Raw genomic sequence first — 25,256 nt, forward strand, 5'->3', positions numbered from 1 at the left:
GCTGCCGGATTTGTGCAGGGGGCTGGGGGAGGGCTGGGTTCCACCTGTGGAAGGCAGAAGGAATGAAGGGGGCAGGAGCTGCTTTTATACTCTCCCAAACGACTTCTGGTTAAAGGAAAGCCTTCTGCTGCCACACAGAACTTTGGGGCTAGCCCCCAGGGATCAGGCAGGGCCCTGTTTGCTCAGGGTGCTGAGCTGAGCAGCTGGGTGCAGAGGCAGGACCTTGGAGAGGCTGTTTGGTGTTAGTGTGTTGCTGCAGTTTAGGCAAACAGACAGTTTTTAAACTTAGCACCCTTCAGACAAGAAGTTCAAACACTCCTTGGGCTTTTTATGGTGTGTGCTGATCCCATCCTGATCTCAGGCACTTGTTCCAAAGGTGGTTGCTGTGCAGAAGGTGCCTCGGGAGCACAGTGCTGGCTGGAAGCTCCCCAGCTGAGCTGGCAGCCTGGGCTCTTGCTTGCATCCCTCCTCACTGTGCTGGCTCTCTCTGTGCTCCCAAGGTGTCATGGGGTGGGAAGCATAAAAAATCAGTTCCCCCTCTAATACTAGCAATTAACATCAAAAGGGCTGCAGGCAAACCTCCTGCAGGTCAACCAGGACAAGTGCAGGGTCCTGCATCTGGGGAGGAATACCAGCAGGCACCAGGACAGGTTAGAGGCTGCCCTGCTGGGGAGCAGCTCCACAGAGAAAGACCTTGGAGTGCTGGTGGGCAGCAAGTGCTGCAGGGGACAGCAATGTGCCCTGGTGGCCAGGAGAACCAATGGCATCCTGGGGTGCAGCAAGAAAAGTGTGGCCAGCAGGGCTGGGGAGGTTCTGCTCCCCCTCTGCTCTGCCCTGCTGAGAGCACAGCCGGAGTATTGTGTCCAGTTTGGGGCTCCCCAGTTCAAGGGAGGCAGAGAGCTGCTGGAGAGAGCCCATCCAAACTCTGCTAACTTGAAGGCAGGACAAATCCAGGTGTGATGCCTGTCTGCTCTCTTGGTTTGGGGCACTCCCAGGGGTTTCATCTAATCAGAGAACCACCTGGTTGAAAAACACCTTAAGGTCATCAAGCCCAAGCATAACCCAACATCTCCTGGCACACAGCTGTTAGACCATGCCCCCTAAGCTCCTCACCCAAACTGCTTCTGAACCCCTCCAGGGATGGGGACTCCACCACTGCCCTGGGCTGCCTGCCCAGTGCCTGCTGCCCCTTTCTGCTGCCCCTCTCAGCTTAGCCTGCACTGCCAGTTTGTCCCTGAGCCCCTGCCTCCAGGGGTGCTCACCCTGTGGCTGAGGGAACCTGTCAGCACAGGAGGCAGTGCAGGTGGGAGCACGCCCAGGCCACGCGTGCCTACGCACGGCCCCGAGCTGGCAACCACCTGGCATCCAGCTGCCCTGAGTCACCTGGCTGGGAGCGAAGCCACCCTCCTCACCACCTTCCTGGCAGTGCTGCTCTCCATCCTGCTCCTCTCTGGGCTTGTGAGGACACATTTGCTGTGTGTTTGGTGCTGGAGTGGCACACGTGTGGAGATCACACCACGGGCTCCCCACGTCCAGAGAGACACAGACCTGCTGCACAGAACCCAACAGAGAGCCAGGAGGAGGATTTGAGGACTGGAGCATCAACCCTGTGAGGAGAGGCTGAGAGCCCTGGGGCTGTTCAGTCTGGAGAGGAGAAGGCTGAGGGGGATCTGATCAATGCCTATCAATAGCTGAGGGCTGGGGGGAAAGGGGAGGGGGCCAAGCTCTTTTGGGTGCTGCACAGGGATAAGCCAAGGACCAACAGGTTCAGGCTTGAGCAGAGAAGGTTTCAGCTCAACATGAGGAGAAACTTCTGTGCTGTGAGGGTGACAGAGCCCTGGAGCAGGCTGCCCAGGGGGGTTGTGGAGTCTCCTGCTCTGGAGGCTTTCCAAACCCACCTGGATGCATTCCTGTGTGGATTACCCTGGGTGATGCTGCCCTGGCAGTGGGGTTGGACTGGGTGATCTCTGGAGGTCCCTTCCAACTGTGACTCTGTGATGTACTGTGCTTTGCATGGTCCCTGTGCAGGAAACAGGCTGCAGGTGTCCCAGGAGGGCTGCTCTGGGTGGGTGTTGGCAGTGCCAGGCTTCGGCATGCCCACCCAGCAGAAAGCTTTCCTCCAGTCTGTGACACAGATCTCCAGGTGGAGAAGCACAAACTGGCACACAGCAGTGCCCAACTCAGGTCACCCCCCATTTGGTCACCTCTGTGACTTGAGGACTGAGTTGCACCCTGGGAGTTTTACTGCTCAGGTTTCCACCCTGCCCTACTCCTCCCGTCCCACTTCATTCCAGGGCCCTGCTCTGTTTCTTTTCCTACTCTGTTTTTTAACCAGAGGAGAAAAGAAACATTGCAGTGACTCCAGGAGCTGCTGTGTACTTCAGAGCCTCCAAGCCAGGTAGTTGTGAGAGCTTGAGGTGCATCTGGAATGGGAGAAGCAAGCCCTCAAGTTTCTCTCCCCCTCCCTGGCCCAGCCTCCCCTTCACTCCCTAAGCAAAGCACTCTGACTTTTATCTGTGCTCCAGATCCCCCCCTGGGTGGGTTGCAACCGAAGTGGCCCCACCAAAGTCCAAAAGGCTGACATTTACAGCCTGTCCTTGGCTTTATCTGGCACCTGTAGGCCTGGTGGTCCAGCCAAGTGAAATGCCACGGCTGGCTGTCCAAACAAGCCCTGCTCCAAACACAAGCTCTGTTATCTGCACAGGGAGCACACTGAGGCTGCTGTGACCTGCTTACACAGCACGTTGGAGCAAGGCACACAGCTCACCCACAGGAGACAGCCCCCAGGCTTGTTGAGGAGCTTGCTGGGCAGCATGTTCCAAGCCCTGACAGGGGAGTCCTGCAGGAAGGAACATTTCCAGCCTAAAGGAACATTTCCAGCCTAAACCTCCCCTGGTGCAGCTTGAGGCCATTTGCTCTTCTCCTGTCACCAGTTACTCAGGAGAAGAGCCCAGCAGTGGCCTCACTACAACCTGTACCTGTGGACTTCCTCATCCATCCCACCCCATGCAATCAAAAGGTCTCATGATGCTTTCTGGGAGCAGAAAAGGACTAAGCTCTAGGGGAATATTTCAGAAGCTCAGGGGTAAGCCCTGGCCCAAATGCACTGCCTGCCACCAAGCTCTGGACATACTGAGAGCTGTGAGATCAGCATCACGTGGAGCTGGAAGAACATTCTTGCTACCTGCTCACTTTTCTCTTTGCTTTGTCCTGAGCTGTATGGGAAAGGTTCCAAGCACTCAGCTGACAACTGAGGCACACATTCAGGCCACAGCTAGCAGCCTTCTGACAAGAGATGCTCCAGAGTCATGATATGACCCCCCCAGCTCCCAAATATCAGCCAGGAATGCAAGGCACCTGGGGCCTAAAGGTCAGGACACTTCATCAACCTCAGCTGGACCATGATAAATCAAGAAGTGACAGAGAAATGCCATGACCAGGAGGTGCCAGTCACCTAAAGATGACAAAAGCTTTAGGCATGGTCCTCAAAAGGCCACAGCCAGCACCCACTGGTTTAAAAGCTTGCAGACAGGACAGCTGTTAATGAGCCAGAGTGTGGTAGAGATAGGGAGAGGAGAAAGTGGTTGAATAATTCAGGGATGAAGACAACAAGGAGCTTAGGGCAGGTGGGAGGGGATTCTGATGGCTGGAGATGCTGGGGGCTCAGCTGAAAGGAATAAAGCCTGGAGGGGGAGGGAGAAAAGGGTTGTAGCTCTTTGCCTTCTCCTGAGGAGCAGAGGACAAAGAGTTCACCTTCTGATCACTCCAGGCAAAAGGAGCAGTGCTCTCCACAACTCTCTGAAAGGAGGCTGGAACGAGGTGAGTGTTGGTCTGCTCTCTAGTATCAGGAGAGGAAATGGCCTGAAATTGTGCCAGGGAGAGTTAGGTTGGAGATGAGGAACAATTTCTGTACTGCAAGAGTGGTCAGGGGTTGGAAGAGGCTGCCCAGGGAGATGGTGGAGTCCCCATCCCTGGAGGGGTTCAAGGAATGTGTGGCCATGGCACCTGGGGCCCTGGTTTGGTGGCTGTGGTGCTGGTGGGTTGTGGCTGGACTCTGTGATCTCTTAAGGCTTTTCCAGCCCAGACTATTCTGTGATTGCATGGAAAGTGTCTCAAAGCAGGTCTGGTTGCCTGCAAGGGCTTACAAAGGCATCTTTGATTGGTAGCTGATGTCAAAGATATCTTTTCATCATTTTCTTTTGCTAAGAGCTTGTTGCTAGGGCATCTTGTTCAGGCTGAACAGTTCCTTTGACCACTCTCTCTGGCTCATTATAATGCTGGAGTGCTGCATGAAATGAACCTGGGATGGACCTGGGGCATTAAAAGCTGGCTAAGCTCCTTCCCACCCTTCATGCTCTTTCATGTATGGACCTGGAGAAGAGGAGGCTCAGAGGAGACCTTATCATAGAATCACTCAGGGTTGGAAGGGACCACAAGGATCATCCAGCTCCAACCCCCCTGCCATGGGCAGGGACACCCCACACTAGATCAGGCTGGCCAGAGCCTCATCCAGCCTGGCCTTAAACACCTCCAGGGATGGGGCCTCAACCACCTCCCTGGACAGCCCATTCCCTTTCTTATTGCTGTCTCCAACTCCCTGAAGGGAGGTTGTAGCCAGGTGGGGGTTGGTCTCTTCTCCCAGGCAAGCAGCACCAGAACAAGAGGACACAGTCTCAAGCTGTGCCAGGGGAGGTTTAGGCTGGATGGTAGGAAGAAGTTCTTCATAGAAAGAGAGACTGGCCATTGGGATGTGCTGCCCAGGGAGGTGGTGGAGTCTCCATCCCTGGAGGTGTACAAGAAGAGACTGCATGGGGTGCTTGGTGCCATGGGTTAGTTGATGAGATGGTGTTGGGTGAGAGGTTGGACTGGATGATCTCCAAGGTCTCTTCCATCCTGGTTCTTACTCTCTAAAGCAATCAACAATCCCCCCTAGTGGGATCCCTGCCCACTTTGTGTGGCAGCAGCTGTGCCTCCTGGCATGGACCAACGGACAAGGACAGATGCAGGTTTAGAAAGCTCTTTTGGTTTTATTATTATTATTTTGAGTGTGGTTTTGTTGGTTTTGGTTTGGTTGGTTTTTTTTTAAGTAATAGAATTGGAAAGTTTCTGGAAAAGCAAAACACTGAGGATTTATGAAATATTCATTCACTACCCAAGGTCAAAAGGGTTGGAGAAGTCAGCACAGAAGTTCTTCATCTTCATACTGTTTTGGTCTTTCCCACTGGCAGCCTGGCTGGGGGAACAAGAAGGGTTGGTTGGTCAAGTGGCAGCATGCTTCAGCTGGCAGCAGGTGGTGAGGCACCCACTGGGAAAGGCAGAGGCTGGGGGGTAGGGGGAGAGGACAGGGCAGAGAGGGGTAGCTAAGCAGCCTGGGTGCTCCCCCTCTACGTGCAGCGTGGCTGCCACCTACCTTCGTCAGACACCGATTCCTAGCGTGGCTCTGCTCTGGACTATCAGGTTTGCACCCTAGAGAAAGGAACACAGGCAGCTGTGAGACAAACCAAGGCAGCAGCAGCAGCTCTGAGACAAACCAAGGCAGCGGCAGCAGCTCTGAGAAACTCAACTTGTGCCTGTGCTGTGGTTTGAAGTGGCTCATGGTGCTCCCTAACCTTTGCAAAGAGACCAAAGAATTCTTTGTGGGGCCTCCCTGACACATTTCCCTGTGCATTATAGATGAAAGGAACTGATCCCTAAGCAAGTTTAAGATACTCCAAATGACCACGAGGAGACTGCCAGTTGTGCTTCCTGTCGGTGCTTTGCTCAGGGCTGCAGGCAGACTTCTCCCATGGCTGTCTCAGAGTCATGCTGAAGGGCTGAACACGCTGCTGAGTTGGAAAACAAGGCAGTGGCTGCTCCTGGGACAGCCAAGGTCTGTGTCATGTGCTGCAGAAGCACTGTCACAGTGTGAGGGGGGCCAGGCAGGGGGCAGTTTCCTCTAGAGGTGTTCTGGGTTGGGCTTGGGCTTTTTTTATTTCCTGTTTGGTTCTGGTTTGATTCTGCTTTGGTTTGGGGATTCTTAGTTTGGTTCTGGTTTAATTTGGAGTTCTTTTAATTGGGTTGTGATTTGGTCTGTTTTGTTGTTTGGTTTTCTTTTTCCTTGGTTCTGATGTTATTCTGGTTGGGGGATTTTGGGATTGGTTTTTTATTTGGTTCTGATATTCTGGTTTGGTTTGGTTCTGGTATTCTCTTTTGGGGGGGTTTGCTTTGATTCTGGTTTGTTTGGGTCTGGCATTATTCTGGTTTGGGGCTGGTTGGGTTTGGGGCTGGTGGCCTCCTTTGGGGCTGGTTGGGTTTGGGGCTGGCATTACTCTGGTTGGGTTTGGGGTTGGTTTGGTCTGATTTGAAAGGAAGTAGGAAGTACCTCTTCCCCAAAGCACGTCTCGATGTTGGCTTGCTTGCAGCACTTGTCCACCATGGCAGTGAAGCCATCAGCAATGGTCTTGATCTGCTCCTCTGTCATCTGGGGCTTGCGTTTGATGAGGTTGACGAGCAGCCTGAGAACACAGCCAGGACACACTCTTGAGGCTGCCTCTTGTGCTTTCATTTCCCACTTTGTATTCTGGGCAGGTGCAGCTCAGGTGGTTGGGGATTATTTTTTGGCCAGGCCTAGGGGAATCTGTGCCTCTTTGTGACTCCAACCTCCCATCTGCTCACTTCTCGTTACTACCCTTACAGGTGGGAAAACCATACTGAACCAATCCTCCTGTTGTCCTCATCCAGTAGATCTTGATCCTTGCACTGGCAGTGGATCTAGCTGGACCTAGCTGGTCAGCTAAGACACTGATTCTGTTTGAAGAAAATACCCCCCCTGGCCTCCTCCAAACTGCCAGATGTGAGGCACTGAGCAGCTCAGTACGGACACACAGTTCCATCTGCTTTTTACTCTGTTGCTAGGGAGAGAATGGGTTGAAGCTGGAGGAGGCCAGGTTGACACTGGAGATCAGGAAGAAATTCTTGAGAGTGAGGGTGGGGAGACACTGGCACAGGTTGCCCAGGGAGGCTGTGGATGCTCCCTCCCTGGAGGTGTTCAAGGCCAGGCTGGATGAGGCCTTGAGCAACCTGGGCTGGTGGGAGGTGTCCCCACTCATGGCAGGGGGTTGGAACTGGATGATCTTGAAGGTCCCTTCCAACCCAACCCATTCTATGAATTTATGAGCAGGGGGGTTGTAGCTTCCTCCCACCACCCCTCTGAAGTGTTACACCCCAGAAGATTCCCTACAGGGTACTTCTTGTCACTCACTTCATCTGCCCTAACTCCCGCTCGGCAGGAGGAGCAGAGCACAGTTTGTCATCGAAGTTGAACATCTCGGGGTTAAATGGTGGAGGCACATATTTGGTATCCACTCCCATGGCAGTGAAACAGGGTCTCCTGGAGGCATAGGACTCTCTGCAGCAGTGTGAAACGTTCTCATTGATGGGGGAGGTCTCCTGTCTCCTGCACATGTCCTGAATCACGATGCTCAGCTGGAAAGAGATGAAGCAAAGGACAAACTTTTAGTTTCTCATCCACAGACTGGCACAGGTTGCCCAGGCAGGCTGTGGCTGCCCCCTCCCTGGAGGTGTTCAAGGCCAGGTTGGATGAGCCCTTGAGCAACCTGGGCTGCTGGGGGGTGTCCCTGCCCATGGCAGGGGGCTGGAACAGGATGATCTTTAAGGTCCCTTCCACCCCAGCCCATTCCATGCATCTGCGCTTGAGGCTGATGAGAAAACCACAGTGAGCTCAGCACCACACCAGAGCTCAGCGCTTTTGGGAGCAGAGGGAATCCCCAAGAGGAGCAGAGAGAGTAGCCAAGGTACTCACATATCCCTCAGAGCAAGAGAGACGTTTGTCCTCGGGCAGCTGGCAGCACTTGGTGCCAATGGTTGTCATCTTCTTCCCCACCTCCAGCAAGGTGTCCGTCGACACCTGCGGCATTTTCTTGGTGTAGCGGATCAGCAGCCTGGAAAGCAAGTCGGGTCAGAAGGAGCCCCCCTGGGAGGATGCTCTGCTCAGCTGGCACACCAGAGCCAAAACAGAAGTGAAGGCCAAAGGGGTTTGCCCAGAGCTGGCAGGATGACAGCGTGCCCTCAGGAGGACTGAGCAGTGAGACTCACGCTTTCAGGAAGTCTTTCTCGCCGTGGGTGTTGAGCAGCTCGCAGTTTGTCTTCACAACATCCTGAGTCTCTTTGATGAGTTTGGTCAACTCCTCCTCCTGCAGACAAGGACCAGTTTATCAGGAAGGGCAGAGCAGAGCATCCTGCTTGATAGTCTCACAAATCTCCCTTTCCCCAGAGCTGGAAGGGACCCCCAGGGATCATCTGGTCCAAACCTTTCTAGGTAACAGTCTGGTTGAAATGAGCTGGCCCAGCAGCTGTCAGGCTGAGGCAATGGAGGGGACTGCACTGCTTCCCCTGGGGGATGATTCCAATGTCTGACTGTTCTCATGGTGATCAATATTCTGCAGGATTCCATTGGGAATCTCCCTAGCAGTAACTTGAAGGACATTGAGATGCTGGAACATGTCCAGAGAAGGGCAACGAGGCTGGGGAGAGGCCTTGAGCACAAGCTCTATGAGGAGAGGCTGAGGGAGCTGGGGTTGTTTAGCCTGGAGAAGAGGAAGCTCAGGGGAGACCTTATTGCCCTCTACAACTACCTGAAGGGAGGTTGTAGCCAGGTGGGGGTTGGTCTCTTCTCCCAGGCAACCAGAACAAGAGGACACAGTCTCAAGCTGTGCCAGGGGACATTTAGGCTCAAGGTGAGGAGAAAGTTTTTCCCAGCAAGAGAGATTGGCCCTTGGGATGTGCTGCCCAGGGAGGTGGTGGAGTCTCCATCCCTGGAGGTGTTCATAAAAGGCTTGGATGTGGCACTTGGAGCCATGCTTTAGTTGTCAGGAGGTCCTAGGTAATAGGTTGGGCTTGATGATCTCTGAGGTCTTTTCCAACCTTATTGATTCTATGAACTTATCCCCCTCACCCCTTGTCTTTTCCATGGGTCTCCTTGGAGAAAGGGAGTCTTGGAAGCCACCCCTTATGTGCTGGTCCATGGTAAGAAGGTCTCCCCTCAGCCTTCTCTTCCCAAGGCTGAACAAGCTCAGCTCTCTCAGCCTTTCCTCCAGATGGAGGAAACCTCTTCTAAATCTTTCAGCTCTAAGCTACCCATTTTGCCAGGCCAGTCACTTCCATATAGCCTGGATGGCATAGGGAGGACCTGATGCTCCTGGGGGTCTCCAGTTCTACCAGAGACCCTGTTAAAAAGGCAGGAAGCTGTGTGGCAAATTCATTGCCCTGGGATTAGGCTCTCCAGGGGCTGTCTGCTCGGCCGGAGGAGCTCCTCAACCCAGCCGTTTCATGACAGGCACCCTGCAGCCCTCAGCAAACAAAGCTCTGCACTTACAGCATTGCTGTAGCACTCAGCAGGGTTGTCTGTCTTGCAGCACTTCTCCAGGAGCGTTTCATACCCCTTGGCAACCCTGAGGATGAGCTGGGTGGAGAACTCGGGGTGCCTCCGGGAGTATTCGTACACAAACCTGCCAGACGAGAGCGCGGCTGAGACACCAGCCCCTCAGCCCCTCAGGGCTTGGAGAGCCTACATCATGAGCAGCCCCTTCTCTGCACACACAGTGTGTCCAGGGGTGCAAAAAGGCACAGCCCAGAGCAGAAAGAGGCTGCCTGCAGGGCCAGCCCGCTGCTCAGCACTACTTACTCTGACAGGAACTCGTCGTGGCCCGCCTCGAATTTTTTGCAGACCTCCTTGTCGTGGATGTACCTTTCCACCAGGGAGGGCAGCCCCTCAGGCTTGTCATCAAACTCTGCCTCAATGATACACCTGCTCCTCTCCACGGTGGGCTTCTCACAGCAGGGCTTGACTTTACTCGAGAAAACTTCGTGTTTGGAGCAGAACTTCTCCGTCAGCTCTGCCTGCGAGGGTCAGAACCAGCTGTCAGGCAAGCTGGGAATGCAGGGTTTCAGGGGGTGATTTCCCCTCCTCTCTCTTTATTTCAGCCTCTTCCCGTTTCAGTCAGGGCATTTATTTACTTGGCACCTCCTAAAGGCAATGTTGTCCCCATACAAAGAAGAACAAGCAGTGGGATGGGCAGGTCCTGTGCGTGGGAGCACCATGTTCACAGGTGCGAGGCAGGATGGGGCTCCCTCCCTGGGCTTAGAAACCTCCAGGCCACCAACTCTGGGAAGCCAGGGAGGCACACTGGAGATTAGGAAGAGATTCTTGACAGTGAGGGTGGGGAGACACAGCAACAGGTTGCCCAGGGAGGTTGTGGATGTCCCCTCCCTGGAGGTGTTCAAGGCCAGGCTGGAGGAGGCCTTCAGCAACTTGGGCTGGTGGGCGGGCTCCCTGCCCATGGCAGAGGGCTGGAGCTGGATGAGCTTTAAGGTCTCTTCCAACCCAACCCATTCTGTGAATCTATGGAAGTCACTGAGTGGTCTGTCAGGAGGAGGCCTGACTGATCTTGTCAGTCCTGTCAGCTGCCTAGCCCTGAGAGAGGACAGAACATGAAAAGCCCCAGAGCTTCATCAAGGCTGGCCCAGCACTGGACACCAGCTGGCTTCAGAAGTGGGTCTCAGTTCCAGCCAGCCAGGCACCACTGAATTCATTGCAGTGTGGCTATTCCCCACGTGCAAGCTGCTCTCTAGGGCTCCCTGGCACCACAGCACAAATTGCTGTCTTCCTGAACCCTTCTCAACTCTGTAGGCGTGGTTGGGAAGGCTTTGATTCGGCTTACCCTGTCATCCATGCACTCCACCATGTCCCCAGCACAGCACTCTTTGGAGACATCTGTCATGGCATGCACAAGCTTCACAAGCTCTGGGAATGGAGCCTTGGGATACTTCTGGCTGAGACGAGCAAGCTTGCTGCGTGGAAAAGAAGGGGAGGAAAACCCTTTGGTGTAAAGCTCTGTGTGGAGTAGAAACCTTCCAGCTCACTGCAGGGGCCTGAATGAAAGCTGGGAAGGGACTTTTGACATGGGATTGGTGAGATAGGATGAGAAGGAATGGATTGAGGCTGGAAGAGGGGAGATTGAGACTGGAGATTAGGGAGAAACTGTTGCCAGTGAGGGTGGGGAGACACTGGCACAGGTTGCCCAGGGGGGGCTGTGGATGTCCTCTCCCTGGAGGTGTTCAAGGCCAGGTTAGATGAGGCCCTGAGCAAGCTGGGCTGGTGGGAGGTGTCCCTGCCTGTGGCAGGGGATTGGATCTGGATGATCTTGAAGGTCCCTTTCAGTCCAACCTGTTCTGTGATTCCATGATTGATTAGCATAGACACGTGTAGTCCTAATCAGTTTTGAATCAAAGCTGACTGCATCTGGGGAGCTGCTCCTGGGCAATGCCAGTGCAGTACAATCATAGAACTGTGTCAGTTGGGGAAGACCTCTGAGATCATTGAGGCCTCAGAAAGCAGGCAGCTCTCTGTGTTTATTAATGGCAAAAGTCTTTCTGAATCCCCCAAATGCAGCTTTGACACCTGAGGTTCTGCCAACTTGGGCTCTCTGGTTGCTTTAAGGTTCAAACCAGCAGCTTGGTTTGCTGATGAATGCTGTGCCTGTCACTGAAAGCTGGGCACCAGTGAGGCACAGCTTTGGCAGAAGGGGAAACAAAACACCCTGGAATCTCTGGTCCTGGGTGGTACTGCAGCAGTGAAGCTCAGAGATCAGTGCCAGTCTAGTGCTGAAAACCTGACCCACTGATCTCCCTGCTGTGGGACAAGGATCCTCAGCCAGAAGCATGCTGGAGGTACCACCAGAGTAGTTTTCAAAGTCCACACAGAGAAGAGAGCTCTCCAGGGTGGTGTTTTCCTGGAGTCATTTCAGGTCTAGGTTAACTTTTCCCCTTGCTTTTAAGTACAGAACTGATTGGCACTCACTTGGCTTGGAAGGTTCTGTCACCAAACTGCTTGAGGATTCCACAGTCATACTGGTGCATCAAGCTGATTTTCTTGGCTCTCTCTTTGATGGCAACTGCCTGTAGGAACAGGATGCACATTGTTGAAGTGATTACATCTGCCAGGCTGAGGCAAAAGCACCTCTGGAGACCCCCTCACTGCAGACAGGCAGCAGGGTGTGGTCCAGAGAGTTCTGCTCAAAAAGCCAGTTGAGAACTCCTCAGGCAGTTCTCAATCAGCATTTAGCTTTACAAGCATTGAAATTTACAAGGGCTTGGAGTGATAGGATGAGAGGGAATGGATTGAAGCTTGAGAAGGGCAGATTGAGCCTGGAAACGAGGAAGAAAGTCTTGAGAGTGAGGGTGGGGAGACCCTGGCACAGGCTGCCCAGGGAGGCTGTGGATGTCCCCTCCCTGGAGGTGTTCAAGGCCAGGCTGGATGAGGTCTTGAGCAAGCTGTGCTGGTGGAAGGTGTCCCTGCCCATGTTGAGGGGCTGGAACTGGATGATCTTGAAGGTCCCTTCCAACCCATTCAGTGACTCTGTGATTTGCTTGGGCAATGGATGGGGCAAGATTAGGAGAGATCTCTCACGGCTGCACACTGGATGTGGTGAAGGCAGCTTAGGCTGCCCAGTGAGAGCAGTCCTTCCTTTGTGCCCCTTTGGCTGCAGCCTACTGCAGCTGAGAAATGCCAGGGGGAGTGAGTTTTCATCCAGAGGGACACATCTGACTTACCTTTGTATCCAGGCAAGTCCCGACGTCGCTCTCCTGGCAGCAGCTCTGCAGTGCGTGCTCATAGTCGGCAGCCAGGCCCAGGATGGCTGGGGCATACATGAAGGGGTTTCTCCTTGCAACACTATAGATGAAACTGTAAAGCAAAAGAGAAGTTACATATTCCACTGACAACAGCAAATGGCCCCAAATCTCTTAGAGCTTCTGCAGCTGCTCTCTAGTTTAGAATGGGCCCTCGTTTCCTAACATAATGCCTCCTGCTGCTCTCTCTCCTCACCCTTCCCACTTGCAGTGGGAGTAGTGGGGAGCTGAAGTAAGCAAATGATGAAATCAGTGCTGGAAACACTGTGGTTCTTCAGGGATTTGAGGGGGAAAAGCATCCTGCAAGAAAGCTGGGGAGGGACTTGTGACAAGGGCTTGTAGTGACAGGATGAGGGGCAATGGCTTTGAGCTGGGGGAGGGCAGATTGAGAGTGGAGATCAGGAAGAAATTCTTGAGAGTGAGGGTGGGGAGACACTGGCACAGGCTGCCCAGGGAGGCTGTGGATGCCTCCTTCCTGGAGGTGTTCAAGGCCAGGCTGGATGAGGCCATGAGCAAGCTGGGCTGGTGGGAGGTGTCCCTGCCCATGGCAGGGGGTTGGAACTGGATCATCTTTAGGGTCCCTTCCAACCAAACCGTTCCACGAAGCTCTGGATCTGTCTTCAAACTGTGATCCCTTAAAGACCACTTTCAAATGTAAAAACATGCTCCAGCATGGCATGAAAACATGGCTCCAAACTAGAGAAGGGCAGATTTAGATTGGATATCAGGAAGAAGCTCAGCCCTATGAGGGTGGTAGAACACTGGCACAGGTTGCCCAGGGAGGTGGTCGAGGCTCCTTCCCTGGAGGTATTCAAGGTGAGGCTTGCCGAGGCCCTGGGCAACCTGGTCTAGCTGGGGATGTCCCTGCTGACTGTGGGGAGGTTGGACTGGATGACCTTGGGAGGACCTTCTGGCTGGACCATTCTATGATATTTAATGAGTGAGCAGCTGCAGGCAGCAGGTTGAATACTTGAGTGCTTTGCCTATGTCCTGCACGTCCACAAGCTCAGCTTAGCTCGGGGATGCTCTTCCCCACAGCTAAATACTTCAACCTAACTACTGAAAGAGCTCAGATGGCCATTTGTCTTACTGTCCCAGCAGTGAGACCCTGTTGTCCTGGTACTCCTTGCATATGACATCAGCAGCTGGTCTCTCATAGGGCTGGACAAAGTCTGGCTGGGGCACTTTGAAGGAGAGGAAGCACTCGTTGCGCTCGGGGTCGGCCTTGGCGCAGCAGTCGGCCATGGCGCCGTAGGAGTCGCGCAGCTGCTCCACTTGGCAGATCTCATCCAGGAAGATGGCAGGCTGTGAGGGGCAAGCAGAGGGGCAGGGTTACTGGGGACAGGCAGCCTGAGCTACACTCTGCTTATCTAGAAGAGAAGAACCCAGCCTGAACAGCAGGAGCCCGAACGGGAATGGTCCCCTGGGTTCAGCCCCATGGTGTAAGGTTGAATGCAGTGAGGGCCAGCAGCAAAACTGCCTCAGGGCTTTGGGGGGGGAGAGGGGGAAAGCATTTTGATTACTATATAAAATAGTCTGTGCAAGAAGGGGATCTCCTTCTACTCATCTGACTGAGCTGAATCTTCAGAAGTGAAGCAGGATTTGATACTCCACTTGATGATTCTGTGATGGGATAAGAGGGAATGGATAGAGGCTGGAAAAGGGCAGATTGAGACTGGAGATGGGGAAGAAATTCTTTGCAGTGAGAGTGGGGAGACACTGGCACAGGTTGCCCAGGGAGGCTGTGGATGTCCTCTCCCTGGAGGTGTTCAAGGCCAGTTTGGATGAGGCCTTGAGCAACCTGGGCTGGTGGGAGGTGTCCCTGCAGGGGGGTTGGAACTGCATGATCTTTAAGGGCCCTTCCAACCTGTTCTATGGATCTGTGAGTCTAAGAATCAGCTTAAGAAATCTTTAGGTAGAATTGATGCAGTGATGCCACTTGGTCTGAAGCTAGCCCTCACAAGGACACAAGCACCTCATGTTCTGAAGGGCTGGGCTGAGCCTGTGAGGGTTCTTTACCTACCTGCAAGCCTCTCTTGCTACCTGGTCTTGAAGGAGCTTATTTTAAAGCTTCTTTACCTAAGCACCCAAACCTTCTCAGGTCACCAAATTGTGGCCTGGCCACACACAGAGGTCACTTCAATACCTAGAGTCAGACCTGGATTTTCCAGCTAGGGTATTTATACTAAATGCCAACATGAGTTTCCAGGGAATGCTAAACTTCATGTGCCAAGGTGTGGTGCTTGGGCTCCACTCGAAGGCTGCAGAGATCAGCAAGGCCCTTCTGAAGGGCAGGCTTGCAGAGCCTGGCAAGGAAATGTGAGCACTGGCTGATGGCACCTGAAAGGATCAGGTACAAATCCTCAGGGAGGATGGTTCTGGTAGCTGCACAGGGTGAGGAAGAACACAGCAGCCAAAGACTTGCTGCCTACCAGTGATTTTCCACAGTCAGGCCCATCCTCGTTGGCAGCACACTTCTGCGCCAGGTCGACCACATCCCTCACCAGCTTGGACAGTCCTTCATAAGAGCACTTCTGGAGATACTGGGCAAAGGTGATCATGGTGCTGAAACACAAAGCAGGGTTTGCAATATGGAGGTGAGAAACAGAAGAGGCAACATTGCCAAAGGTGCCTCTGGTTTGTCCAGAGGAGGTACCCAAACAGAGCACAGTGCCACCTCTCACAGCCTCCCTCCTCTTGCCTCCTTCCTCACAAATGTCTTCAGCCTCACTTCCCAAGAACAAAAGCCTGGAGTAATGGATTAGAAACCAGAGCAGGAAAGGCCTTCATTTGAGTTCTCTGCCCATTTTTAGCAGCACATTCTTAAATGCCATCAACTGAGCTGGTCACAATGGTCACCTTCATGCTGCCTTCTTTCAGGAGCTCTCAGGTTCCTGCCAGGGCAGCATTTGAATTCAAATCTCTCTCTCAGCAGATTTGAATTGTCTCAGACAACCTGCTGCAGGTTTGGGTTTTGAGGTTGTTGGTTTGTCTGGGTTGGCTTTTCTTTGGCAGGATCTCAAGCCAGCATAATTCCTCTCTGTCCTAAAGTTATCCCAGCTATGCTACTCATGCCTGTCTCCATCCTAAGGTTATCTGCTCCAACCTGTTTTCTGCTCACATAAGGAGTAGAGGGGTTTTTGTGAGGCTTGCAGGGAGTTCCTCTCCCAGAGAGCAAGGAAAGTCATCAGGACTGTTGCAGCTCTTAGCACATGTGCAGGCTCTGTGTACTGAGTGAGGAGTGCCATGCTTCAGGCAGCCCTCACTAGCCCATGCAGTGTGTTTGGCCCTCTTTTCCCCTCCTGTCCATTATCAGCAGTGATGGAAACCAAGCAGCAAATCCACTTACACAGCCTTGAATGTCTCCTCCTTGAGATCATTGTAGCGATGGGCAATCTCACTCTTGTGCTCTGGGGAGCAAAGCAGAGGATGATGATGGTCACTGCCATGTGCTACACCCTGAGCTTTCTGAAGCAAACCCAAGCACCTCTCTCTTAGGCTTCCAGCCCCTGTGCTCAGCACTGCTTAGGCCACACCTTGAGTCCTGTGTCCAGTTCTGGGCTCCTCAGGTTAGGAAAGATGTTGAGGTGCTGGAAGGTGTCCAGAGAAGGGCAAGAAAGCTGGGGAGGGGTCTGGAGCACAGCCCTGGGAGGAGAGGCTGAGGGAGCTGGGGTTGCTTAGCCTGCAGAAGAGGAGGCTCAGGGGAGACCTTCTTGCTATCTCCAACTCCCTGCAGGGAGGTTGTAGCCAGGTGGGGGTTGGGCTCTTCAGCCAGGCAACCAGCACCAGAAGAAGAGGACACAGTCTCAAGCTGTGCCAGGGGAGGTTCAGGCTGGGTGTTAGAAGAAGTTCTTCATAGAGAAAGTGATTTGCCATTGGGATGTGCTGCCCAGGGAGGTGGTGGAGTCCCCATCCCTGGAGCTGTTTAGGAGGAGCCTGGATGAGGCACTTGGTGCCATGGTTTAGTTGATCAGATGGTGTTGGGTGAGAGGTTGGACTTGATGATCTCCAAGGTCTCTTCCAACCTGGTTAATTCTATTCTATTCTAACATTAACCTCTGGGAGCATAAACTCAATACAGCTACTCAGAATGCCTGCTGCAGGGCTAGCAGAGCTGTCCCCACGCACAGCCAGCAGCACTACCTGCAAATAAAGGAGTGCAGAGCAGGCAGCAGCCAAAAAGGTCTCTTCCTGAGCACAGAATTATGAACCTGGCAGGTTTCTCTTCTTGTCCCACCCAGTGCACATCACCTGTGCTCTTCATCAAAGCAGGTAAATCCCTTCCCTTGGGCCTGGAGGCCACAAGCACAGGTTGCAGCTTACACCTTGCCCTTGGCAGGAAGGCTCCCACAAGATCCCCCCCAACAGGCCCTGAGCCGTGTGGCCACAGTGCTGAGCATGGGGCAGGGGTTTGTGCTGGAAATACAACTCAGGAGCACTCAGCAAACACAAAGAGCAATTCCTTCACCTGATGGAATAAACCTGCTTTGAGAAAAAGGGAGTCAGGGCAGAAGAATCTCATTTAAGGGCTGCTCGCTGGCAGAGGGATGTCACCAAGCACTTGCCCAGGCAAGCTGTCCTGGATGTTCTACCTGTCTGTCTCCTCACTTAGTTCCTTCTCAGGTCAGTCAATTATTTTCCCTCCCCCTCTTCCCTTTAGCTCAGGCTTGCCAGAATCACTTGTCCCATTGCAGAGGAGACATTCAGTTGCCATGGGGAAAGAGTGCCAAGCCAGCAGAGCACTCGCTCCTTACCTGCGCTCCGAGCAGCTCTCTGCACGTTCCAGGATCTGGCAGAACTCAAGAGGAGGACACAGGAAATCAGTGTGAGCCACTTCATGGCTGCAGCTGATGAGGTGGGCTCCACCTGATCAAAGCTCTAGGAAGAGGGAAGGGAAAGCTTTGGCTTATATACATTCAGCTCCCCGTGGCTGTGAAAAATTAACCAGGGAGCTGGCATCTGGGGCTTGCCATGTGGCCTGCAGAGGATTACAAAACCAGGCCTGGCCTTGCCACAAGTGAATTTGATAGGCTTTGTTTATGATGTGCTGGGCTGAGCCTCTCTGGCCTGCAAGGGTGGAACCTTCCAGCACCCCAAGAGATAAAAGTTTTGCGTAAATTTCCTTATCAAATGGCAAACAAAGGAGTTCAAGGCAGCAGGCTGAAGAGCCAGAGGGGTCTGAGCTTACCCCTGGGGGCCTTTGGGCCACTCTCACTTCAAAGGCAAAGCAGGTTGGGTTTGTACAGTAGCAGCTCACCCAGGCAGGGCTCGGTCCACCTCGTGCTTGTGAAGTGGGGAACTCTCCTTCCCCCAGCACCAGAACAAGAGGACACAGTCTCAAGCTGTGCCAGGGGAGGTTTAGGCTGGATGGTAGGAAGAAGTTCTTCATAGAGAGATTGGCCATTGGGATGTGCTGCCCAGGGAGGTGGTGGAGTCACCATCCCTGGAGGTGTTGAGGAAGAGCCTGGATGAGGCCCTTGGTGCCATGGTTGAGTTGATCAGATGGTGTTGGGTGAGAGGTTGGACTGGATGATCTCAAAGGTCTTTTCCAACCTGGTGAATTCTATTCAATTCTATTCAGAATCACTTGACTGGGATGGGATGGGATGGGATGGGATGGGATGCTTGAGTACTGCATCTAGTTCTGGAGCCCCTGTTACAGGAAGGATCTGGAGGTGCTGAAAGGTGTCCAGAGCAGGGCCACAAGGATGAGCAGAGGGCTGGAGCTGCTCTGCTGTGAGGACAGACTGAGGGAGCTGGGGTTGTGCAGGCTGGAGAGGAGATTAGTCCTGGAGTGAAAGTCACAGAATCATTGTCAGGGTTGGAAGGGAGCTCAAGGCTCAGCCAGCTCCAACCCCCCTGCCATGGGCAGGGACACCTCACACTGCAGCAGGTTGCTCACAGCCACCTCCAGCCTGGCTGCAAACACCTCCAGGCAGGAGGCTTCCACCACCTCCCTGGGCAGCCTGTGCCAGGCTCTCACCACCCTCATGGGCAACAACTTCTCCCCACTTCTACCCAGGAAGTGACTCTCCTGTGAGGACAGACTGAGGGAGTTGGGGCTGTTCAGAAGGCTCCCAGGAAACCTAATTGTGGCCTTCCAGGATCTGCAGGGGGCTCCAAGAAAGCTGGGGAGGGACTTTGAAGGGTGCCAGGGAGTGATAGGACTGGGGGGACTGGAACTAGAAGTGGGGAGATTGAGATTGGCTGTGAGGAAGAAGTTGTTCCCCATGAGGGTGGTGAGAGCCTGGCACAGGCTGCCCAGGGAGGTGGTGGAAGTCTCCTGCCTGGAGGTGTTTGCAGCCAGGCTGGAGGTGGCTGTGAGCAACCTGCTGTAGTGTGAGGTGTCCCTGCCCATGGACCACCTTTGAGGTCCCTTCCAGCCCTGAGAGTTCTGTGAGATGAATGTTTGATATGAAAGAGAGAGAGAGTGGTGAAATACAGTGCTGAACACAGAGCAGCAGCACCTTCAGTTTCAGTTAGCTTCCAGATTCTGAAGACACAGAAGGTCAGAGAGTGGGAAGGGTGCTGGGGAGCTGGAATCTCCCAGCCCATGGAGCAGGAGTCCTTGCAGAGGACACCTCAGTGTCAGTGAGTTGCAAGTGACACTTTTACACTAAGGCTGCCTCCCACTGCCCATTTTGGGCCATGCATTCAGAGTACCACCCAAGAGGAAGGGCAGACATCCTGCATCTGGCAGGAACAACCCCATGGATCAGTACAGCTTTGGGGATGATCTGCTACAGAGCAGCTCTGGGGAAAAGGACCTGGGAGTCCTGGTGGACAGCAGGAGGACCATGAGCCAGCTTTGTGGTCAGTGGCATCCTGGGGGGCATCAAGGAGAGTGTGGCCAGCAGGTCGAGGTGGGGTTCTTCTCCCCCTCTCCTCTGCCCTAATGAGGCCACAGCTGGAGTATTGGGTCCAGTTCTGAGCTCCCCAGTTCAAGAGGGACAGGGGCTTGCTGGAGAGGGGACAGCAAAGGGCTGCAGAGATGCTGAGGGGTCTGGAACAGCTCTGTGATGGGAACAGAGTGAGAGAATTGGCACTTGTTAGGCAGAAGAGCAGCCTGAGGGGGACCTCATCAGTGCTGATCAATACTTCAAGGGTGGGTGGCAGGAGGATGGCACCAGGCTTTGTTCAGTGGTGCCCAGGGACAGCACAAGGGGTGACAGGCACAAACCTGACCATCAGAAGCTCCATCTGAACAGGAGGAGGAACTGCTGTGATGTGAGGGTGCTGGAGCCCTGGAGCAGGCTGCCCAGAGAGGTGGTGGAGTCTCCATCCCTGGAGACATTCCAACCCCACCTGGCTGTGCTCCTGTGTGAGCTCCTCTAGGTGCCCCTGCCTTGGCAAGGGGCTTGCACTGGCTGATCTCCAGAGGGCCCTTCCAGCCCCTGCCACGCTGTGATTCTGTGACTCTGGGAAGGAAGAGATCCACTTTGCACCTCCTCTCCCTTTGCACAGCATGCTGTGTGGAACATGAAAGGGTGCATCCTTTTTGTCCCAGCTCAGCTGCTCCTGGAATTCCTGTCCTTTGGTCCCCTGCAGCTGGGATGACAGCAGCTACCTCTGCAGCTCTGGCCACAGCTGTGTGTGAGAATGCATTCCTCTGAGCAGCAGGGGAGCAGCTGCTCCCTGCAGGAGCAGGGCAGCTCTGTGGGGAGTGTGCTCCAGGTGCATGGAAGAGGTGGGAATGGGAAGCTGGGGAGAATGTGGAATATTGTTAAGCAAACAGCAGCAGTGGAGTTCAGCTCTGTCTTGCAGTGGCAATATGAAATGTTGGCAGGAGGCACAGGACAGACAACAGAAGATATCTGGAGATAAACATGGACCCTGTATTCCAGACTTACACATTAACTCCAGGGCAGCAGCAGGGTTCTTGCTAACACTGCACAATGCTGCAGGGGAAAATTCCAGCCAGCTTCCATGACACAAAGAGAGACTCCTCCTGATGCTCAGCTGCAGCCTGACAGACAACACTTTCCCTCCCAGCCCTTAGCTGTCCCCTCCTGAAGTCTGCTTTGCTACAGCCTGAGAGTGTTTCCAGAGCTGTGCTAAGGCATGGGTTGCCACCACCACCCAGGCAGTGCTCCAGCCTGCCTGCCTCTGGCAGTCCCTTTATGGCTGTCAAGAAGACATCTCAGTGTGTGTGCTCAGGTGGGAAAGCAGAGTCAGGCTCAGGACACAGGTAAGCCAGCAGACAGGGGCAGGGGAGCTATGTTCTGTTCCAGTGGCTCAGAAGGTCCTTGTCAGGCTGCTGAGCTAGCTCCTTGCATCAATCCCACCTGAGATCCTGGGGGGAAAGTGTTGCTAAGCTTCTGAATCCATCATTCCCCCCTCTCACAGTGCAAGCTGGGCCCAGGAGATCCCAAACCCAACCTGCAGATGCATCCCAACAGCAGGGATATAAGAAACTGTGCAAACAGAAATGAATTGCCAGGGAGTCTTCAGCCATTCTGGGGCTTCCTGGTTAACCCCAAAGCTCCAGATCTTAGTGAGGGGCTCCTCTCTGACAGAGGGATGTGGTCAGCAAGGCCAAGGTCAGCCTGAAGTGTTGAATCATAGAATGGTTAGGGTTGGAAGGGACCCTAAAGGATCATCCAGTTCCAACCTCACACTAGAGCAGGTTGCTCAGAGCCCCATCCAGCCTGGCCTTAGAAACCTCCAAGGATGGGGCTGCTACTGCCTCCCTGGGATGCTGTGGGCACAGCCCCAGCTATGGACTCCAGATACCATTGTTAATCCTTCAGTGGTCTCCACTGCTCTCTTGGGAGATGTCTGTTGCAGCCAGTCCTGCCTCTGTCTCCTGGGGCTGTCTGCTTCTGCTCTTGGTGCATTTCCTTCCCTGGGGAAACTCTGGAGTTGGTAAGAAGATTAATCACAGAATCACCCAGGTTGGAAAAGACCTCAAGAGATCATCAAGTCCAACCTATTACCTAATACCTGACACCTCCTGACAACTAAGCCATGGCTCCAAGTGCCACATCCAGGCTCTTCCTAAACACCTCCAGGCACAGGGACTCCACCACCTCCCTGGGCAGCACATCCCAATGGCCAGTCTCTCTTCCTGGGAACAACTTTCTCCTCACCATGAGCCTTAACCTCCATTGGCACAGCTTGAGACTGTGTCCTCTTGTTCTGGTGCTGCTTGCCTGGGAGAAGAGACCAACCCCCACCTGGCTCCAGCCTCCTTTCAGGTAGCTGCTTAACCAACCCTTTCCTGGGGTTTGGGCAGGCTGCAGCAGCTCAGGTCTGCAAGGGCCATCCCTGCTCCCAGGGCTCCCCAGAAAGTGGGGACTTTGCAAACCATCCCTGCTTCTGCCATGGGAAGAGAAGCTGGGGGCTCCTCTGCAGGCTTGGCCTTCCTCCACCATCCTTCATGGGAGAGTTAGCCACAGAACCTTGAGATCCCAAACCAGAGCCTTGCTCCTTTATACATCACTACCCAGCAGGCTGCCTTGCTGAGACCTCAGGAGCAGGCTGGGGACAGTGCAGGCAGCTCCTCCAAATCTCCTCCTGCAGCCTCATCTGAGGCTTGTGTGGCTGTTGGGAGAGAGCAGAAAGGCCTTTCTGAAGGAGCAGGTGCAGTGCCTGGGCAGCCAGTTGTCCTGGTGGACATCAGGATGAGCATGAGTCTCCCTCTCTGGAGATGGTCAAGACCTGGCTGGCTGTGTTCTGTGGGACTGGCTCTAGGTGCCTCTGCTCTGGCAGGGGGCTGGACTGGAGGATCTCCAGAAGTCCCTTCCAGCCCCTAACACTCTGAATCTGTGGTGAGCCAGCCCTGTGGCCAAGAAGGCCAATGGTCTTCTGGGGGTGCAATAAGAAGAGTGTGGCCAGCAGGTCAAGGCTGCTGTACTCTGCCCTGGTGAGACCACATCTGGAGCTTTGTGTCCAGTTCTGGGCTCCCCGGTTCAAGAGGGACAGGAAGGTACTGGAGAGCATCCAAGGGAGGTTATGAGGATGCTGAAGGGCCTGGAACCTCTGAGATGAGGAAAGGCTGAGAGCCCTGGGGGTGGTTATTCTGGGGAAGAGAAGGCTGAGAGGAGGTTTTGTGAATGTTTGCACATGTCTGCAGAGTGGGAGGCAGGCAGCAGGGGGCAGGCAGCAGGGGGTAGGCAGCAGGGGCCTGGCTCTGCGCAGCAGTGTCCTGGGGTAGGACAAGGGGCAATGGACACAAACTGGAAGCCAGGAAGCTCCCCCTCAACATGAGGAAAAACATTGCTGAGAGGGTGCCCAGGGAGGTTGTGAGGTCTTCTCTCCAGACCCATCTGGATGTGTTCCTGTGTGACCTGCCTGAGGTGATCCTGCCTCAGCAGAGGGGTTGGTCTGGATGATCTCTGGAGACACCTTCCAAGCCCTAGCATTCCCTGACTCTCTTTCCAGTCCTGTGCCTACAGCTCTGTGCCTCAGCTGTTATTTTCTCTCCCTGGACAGCAGCCACTCTTTGCTCACAGCAGGGCTCAGGGCTAGCTGTGGGCACAGGGGCAGGCCCCATCCTTTCCCTCCCTGCTGCACCCTGTTTGCTACTCTTATCGCCGCTGTTTGGCTCCCGTGCAAAACAAGCCCAGCATCTCCAGCAGGTGCATGGCTGCTGTTTGAGCAGAGATGGCCCCAGAGATACAAGATGAGCCAGGGGGCACATCAGATGGGCAGCCAGAGACAGGGCAAGGGTTGGACCACTGCAGCAGAAGGGGCAGAGACCTGCTAAGGTGTGGCTGATAGCATTCCCCTACAGGGCTTAGACATTCTCTGGGCACCTCCTCGTTCTGCTGCTTAGCCATCCATCCTGGGGCTCCAGCCACACATCTGCACTTTCACACAGCTCCCTCTCATTAAAATCAGCCTTTTCCCACCAAGCAGAGTACCTATTCATAGCCTCCCTGCAGCTAAATAATGAAAACACCTCATTGCAATCAGCTCAGTTTGCCTACCTGTGCAGTGCTCTGCTGGAACAGACTCCAGACCACAACTCTGCAGCCTCAGCGCCTCAGGAGCTCTGCAAACCTGAACTTCATGCCAAAATCCAGGAGGCAGACAAAGGCAGCCAGAACATGCAGAAAGCCCTCAGCCAGGGTAAGAAGCAGACCTGAGTGCCCCCTCTCTGCTCTGTCTCTCTCCCCAGGCTCACCTGCAGGGCAGACATTGCTGAAGTGATGCTGGGAAGCATCCTGCAACAAAAAAGAGTTTCCTTACATGTGGGAGGAGGCTTTGTCCAGGTGGTGCTCCCTAGGGTGGGTGCATGCTTTCCATGCTGCAAAGTTGGAATGTGGTCCCCTGGCTGCATAGCTTACCATGATACCTGCCTCAGGACTCTGCCTTTTAAAGCTTGAAGGGCTTATTGCTTAGAGCTGAGAGCTTCCAGCTCACTGGAGAGGGCCTACAAGAAAGCTGGGAAGAGACTTTGGACAAGGAAGGGCTTGCTGTGATAGGAGGAGAGAGAATGGATTGAGGCTGGAAGAGGGCAGATTGAGGCTGGAGATGAGGGAGAAATTCTTGGCAGTGAGGGTGGGGAGAGCCTGGCACAGGTTGCCCAGGGAGGCTGTGGCTGTCCTCTCCCTGGAGGTGTTCAAGGCCAGGCTGGAGGAGGCCTTGAGCAAGCTGGGCTGATGGGAGGTGTCCCTGCCCATGGTGAGGGGCTGGAACTGGATCATCTTCAAGGTCCCTTCCAACCCAAACCATTCTATGACTCTCTGAATCCATTTCTAGTTACAAGGTCCCTCCAAACCCCCAGCATGGTGCTGTGGCTGGAGGGCAGTGCACCTCTGCCTAGCAAGAGGCTGCAGGGGAGCATTGCCCTAGGTGCAGCCCCACTCAGTCCCCAAGGTCCTCATCACAGAGAACCTTTGCTGCAGGATCTTTTGCAAAGCCTTTCCCTGTGCCATCTGGCACTGAAACCTTGCCACAGTGTGGCTGCTGTTTGTTTGCTGATGGCACTGGCAGTGCAGAGCTTTCTTTTCTCTTTCCCCCCTGTCTCTTACATCATTCCAGAGGCCTTTGGAATGCAGAACGTGCCCTTGTGCTCTAGAAACTTTCCAGCACTTGCTTGCCAATTTCCATGCTGCTGCTCCAGCTCTGCAGTCTCTTTGCTGAGTTTTCTGATCCTACTCTTTTTGGCTGTTGATATCCCAGGCTCACAGGATGTCAGGGGTTGGAAGGGACCTCAGGAGGTCTTCCAGTCCAAGCCCCCTGCCAGAGCAGGGCCACAGAATCCAGCACAGGTCACACAGAACACATCCAGATGGGGCTGGGAAGGCTCCAGAGAAGGAGACTCCACAACCTCTCTGGGCAGCCTGCTCCAGGGCTCTGGGACCCTCCCAGTGCAGAAGTTCCTCCTCGTGTTGAGGTGGAGCCTCCTGTGCTGGAGTTTCCATCCATTGCCCCTTGTCCTATCCCAGGGTGCAAGTGAGCAGAGCCTGTCCCTGTCCCCTTCCTCTTGCCCCCCAGCCCTCAGCTATTGACAGACATTGATTCAATCCCCTCTCAGTCTCCTCTCCAGACTAACCACCCCCAGGGCTCTCAGCCTCTCCTCCCCAGGCAGTGCTGCAGTCCCTGAATCACCCTTGCAGCCC

At 54.2% G+C, this 25,256-nt stretch overlaps 1 protein-coding gene across 1 annotated transcript; it reads right to left on the minus strand.

Moving 5' to 3' along the window:
• Positions 1–5,415: 5,415 nt before the first annotated feature.
• On the minus strand, positions 5,416–23,830 carry LOC104297123 (albumin). The gene is made up of 14 exons (XM_054172497.1): positions 23,816–23,830; positions 16,037–16,155; positions 15,120–15,252; positions 13,778–13,992; positions 12,610–12,742; positions 11,858–11,955; positions 10,719–10,848; positions 9,683–9,897; positions 9,374–9,506; positions 8,095–8,192; positions 7,802–7,940; positions 7,241–7,464; positions 6,362–6,494; positions 5,416–5,466 (listed from the first exon to the last, which is right to left on the minus strand). The coding sequence occupies exons 1-14, from the start codon at positions 23,828–23,830 to the stop codon at positions 5,416–5,418; spliced, it is 1,836 nt and encodes a 611-aa protein (XP_054028472.1).
• Between the last annotated feature and the right edge of the window lie 1,426 nt (positions 23,831–25,256).

Source organism: Dryobates pubescens, chromosome 24 (assembly GCF_014839835.1).
Source record: "Dryobates pubescens isolate bDryPub1 chromosome 24, bDryPub1.pri, whole genome shotgun sequence".
Classification (NCBI taxonomy): Eukaryota; Metazoa; Chordata; class Aves; order Piciformes; family Picidae; genus Dryobates; species Dryobates pubescens.

Bases quoted from the DNA above. Each gene is read 5' to 3' on its own strand.
- LOC104297123 (XM_054172497.1), bottom strand. The intron at 9,507-9,682 runs GTAAGTAGTGCT...CTCGTCTGGCAG, and splicing joins CACGACGAGTTCCTGTCAGA to GTTTGTGTACGAATACTCCC. The intron at 7,941-8,094 runs GTGAGTCTCACT...CTTGCTTTCCAG, and splicing joins GAGAAAGACTTCCTGAAAGC to GCTGCTGATCCGCTACACCA.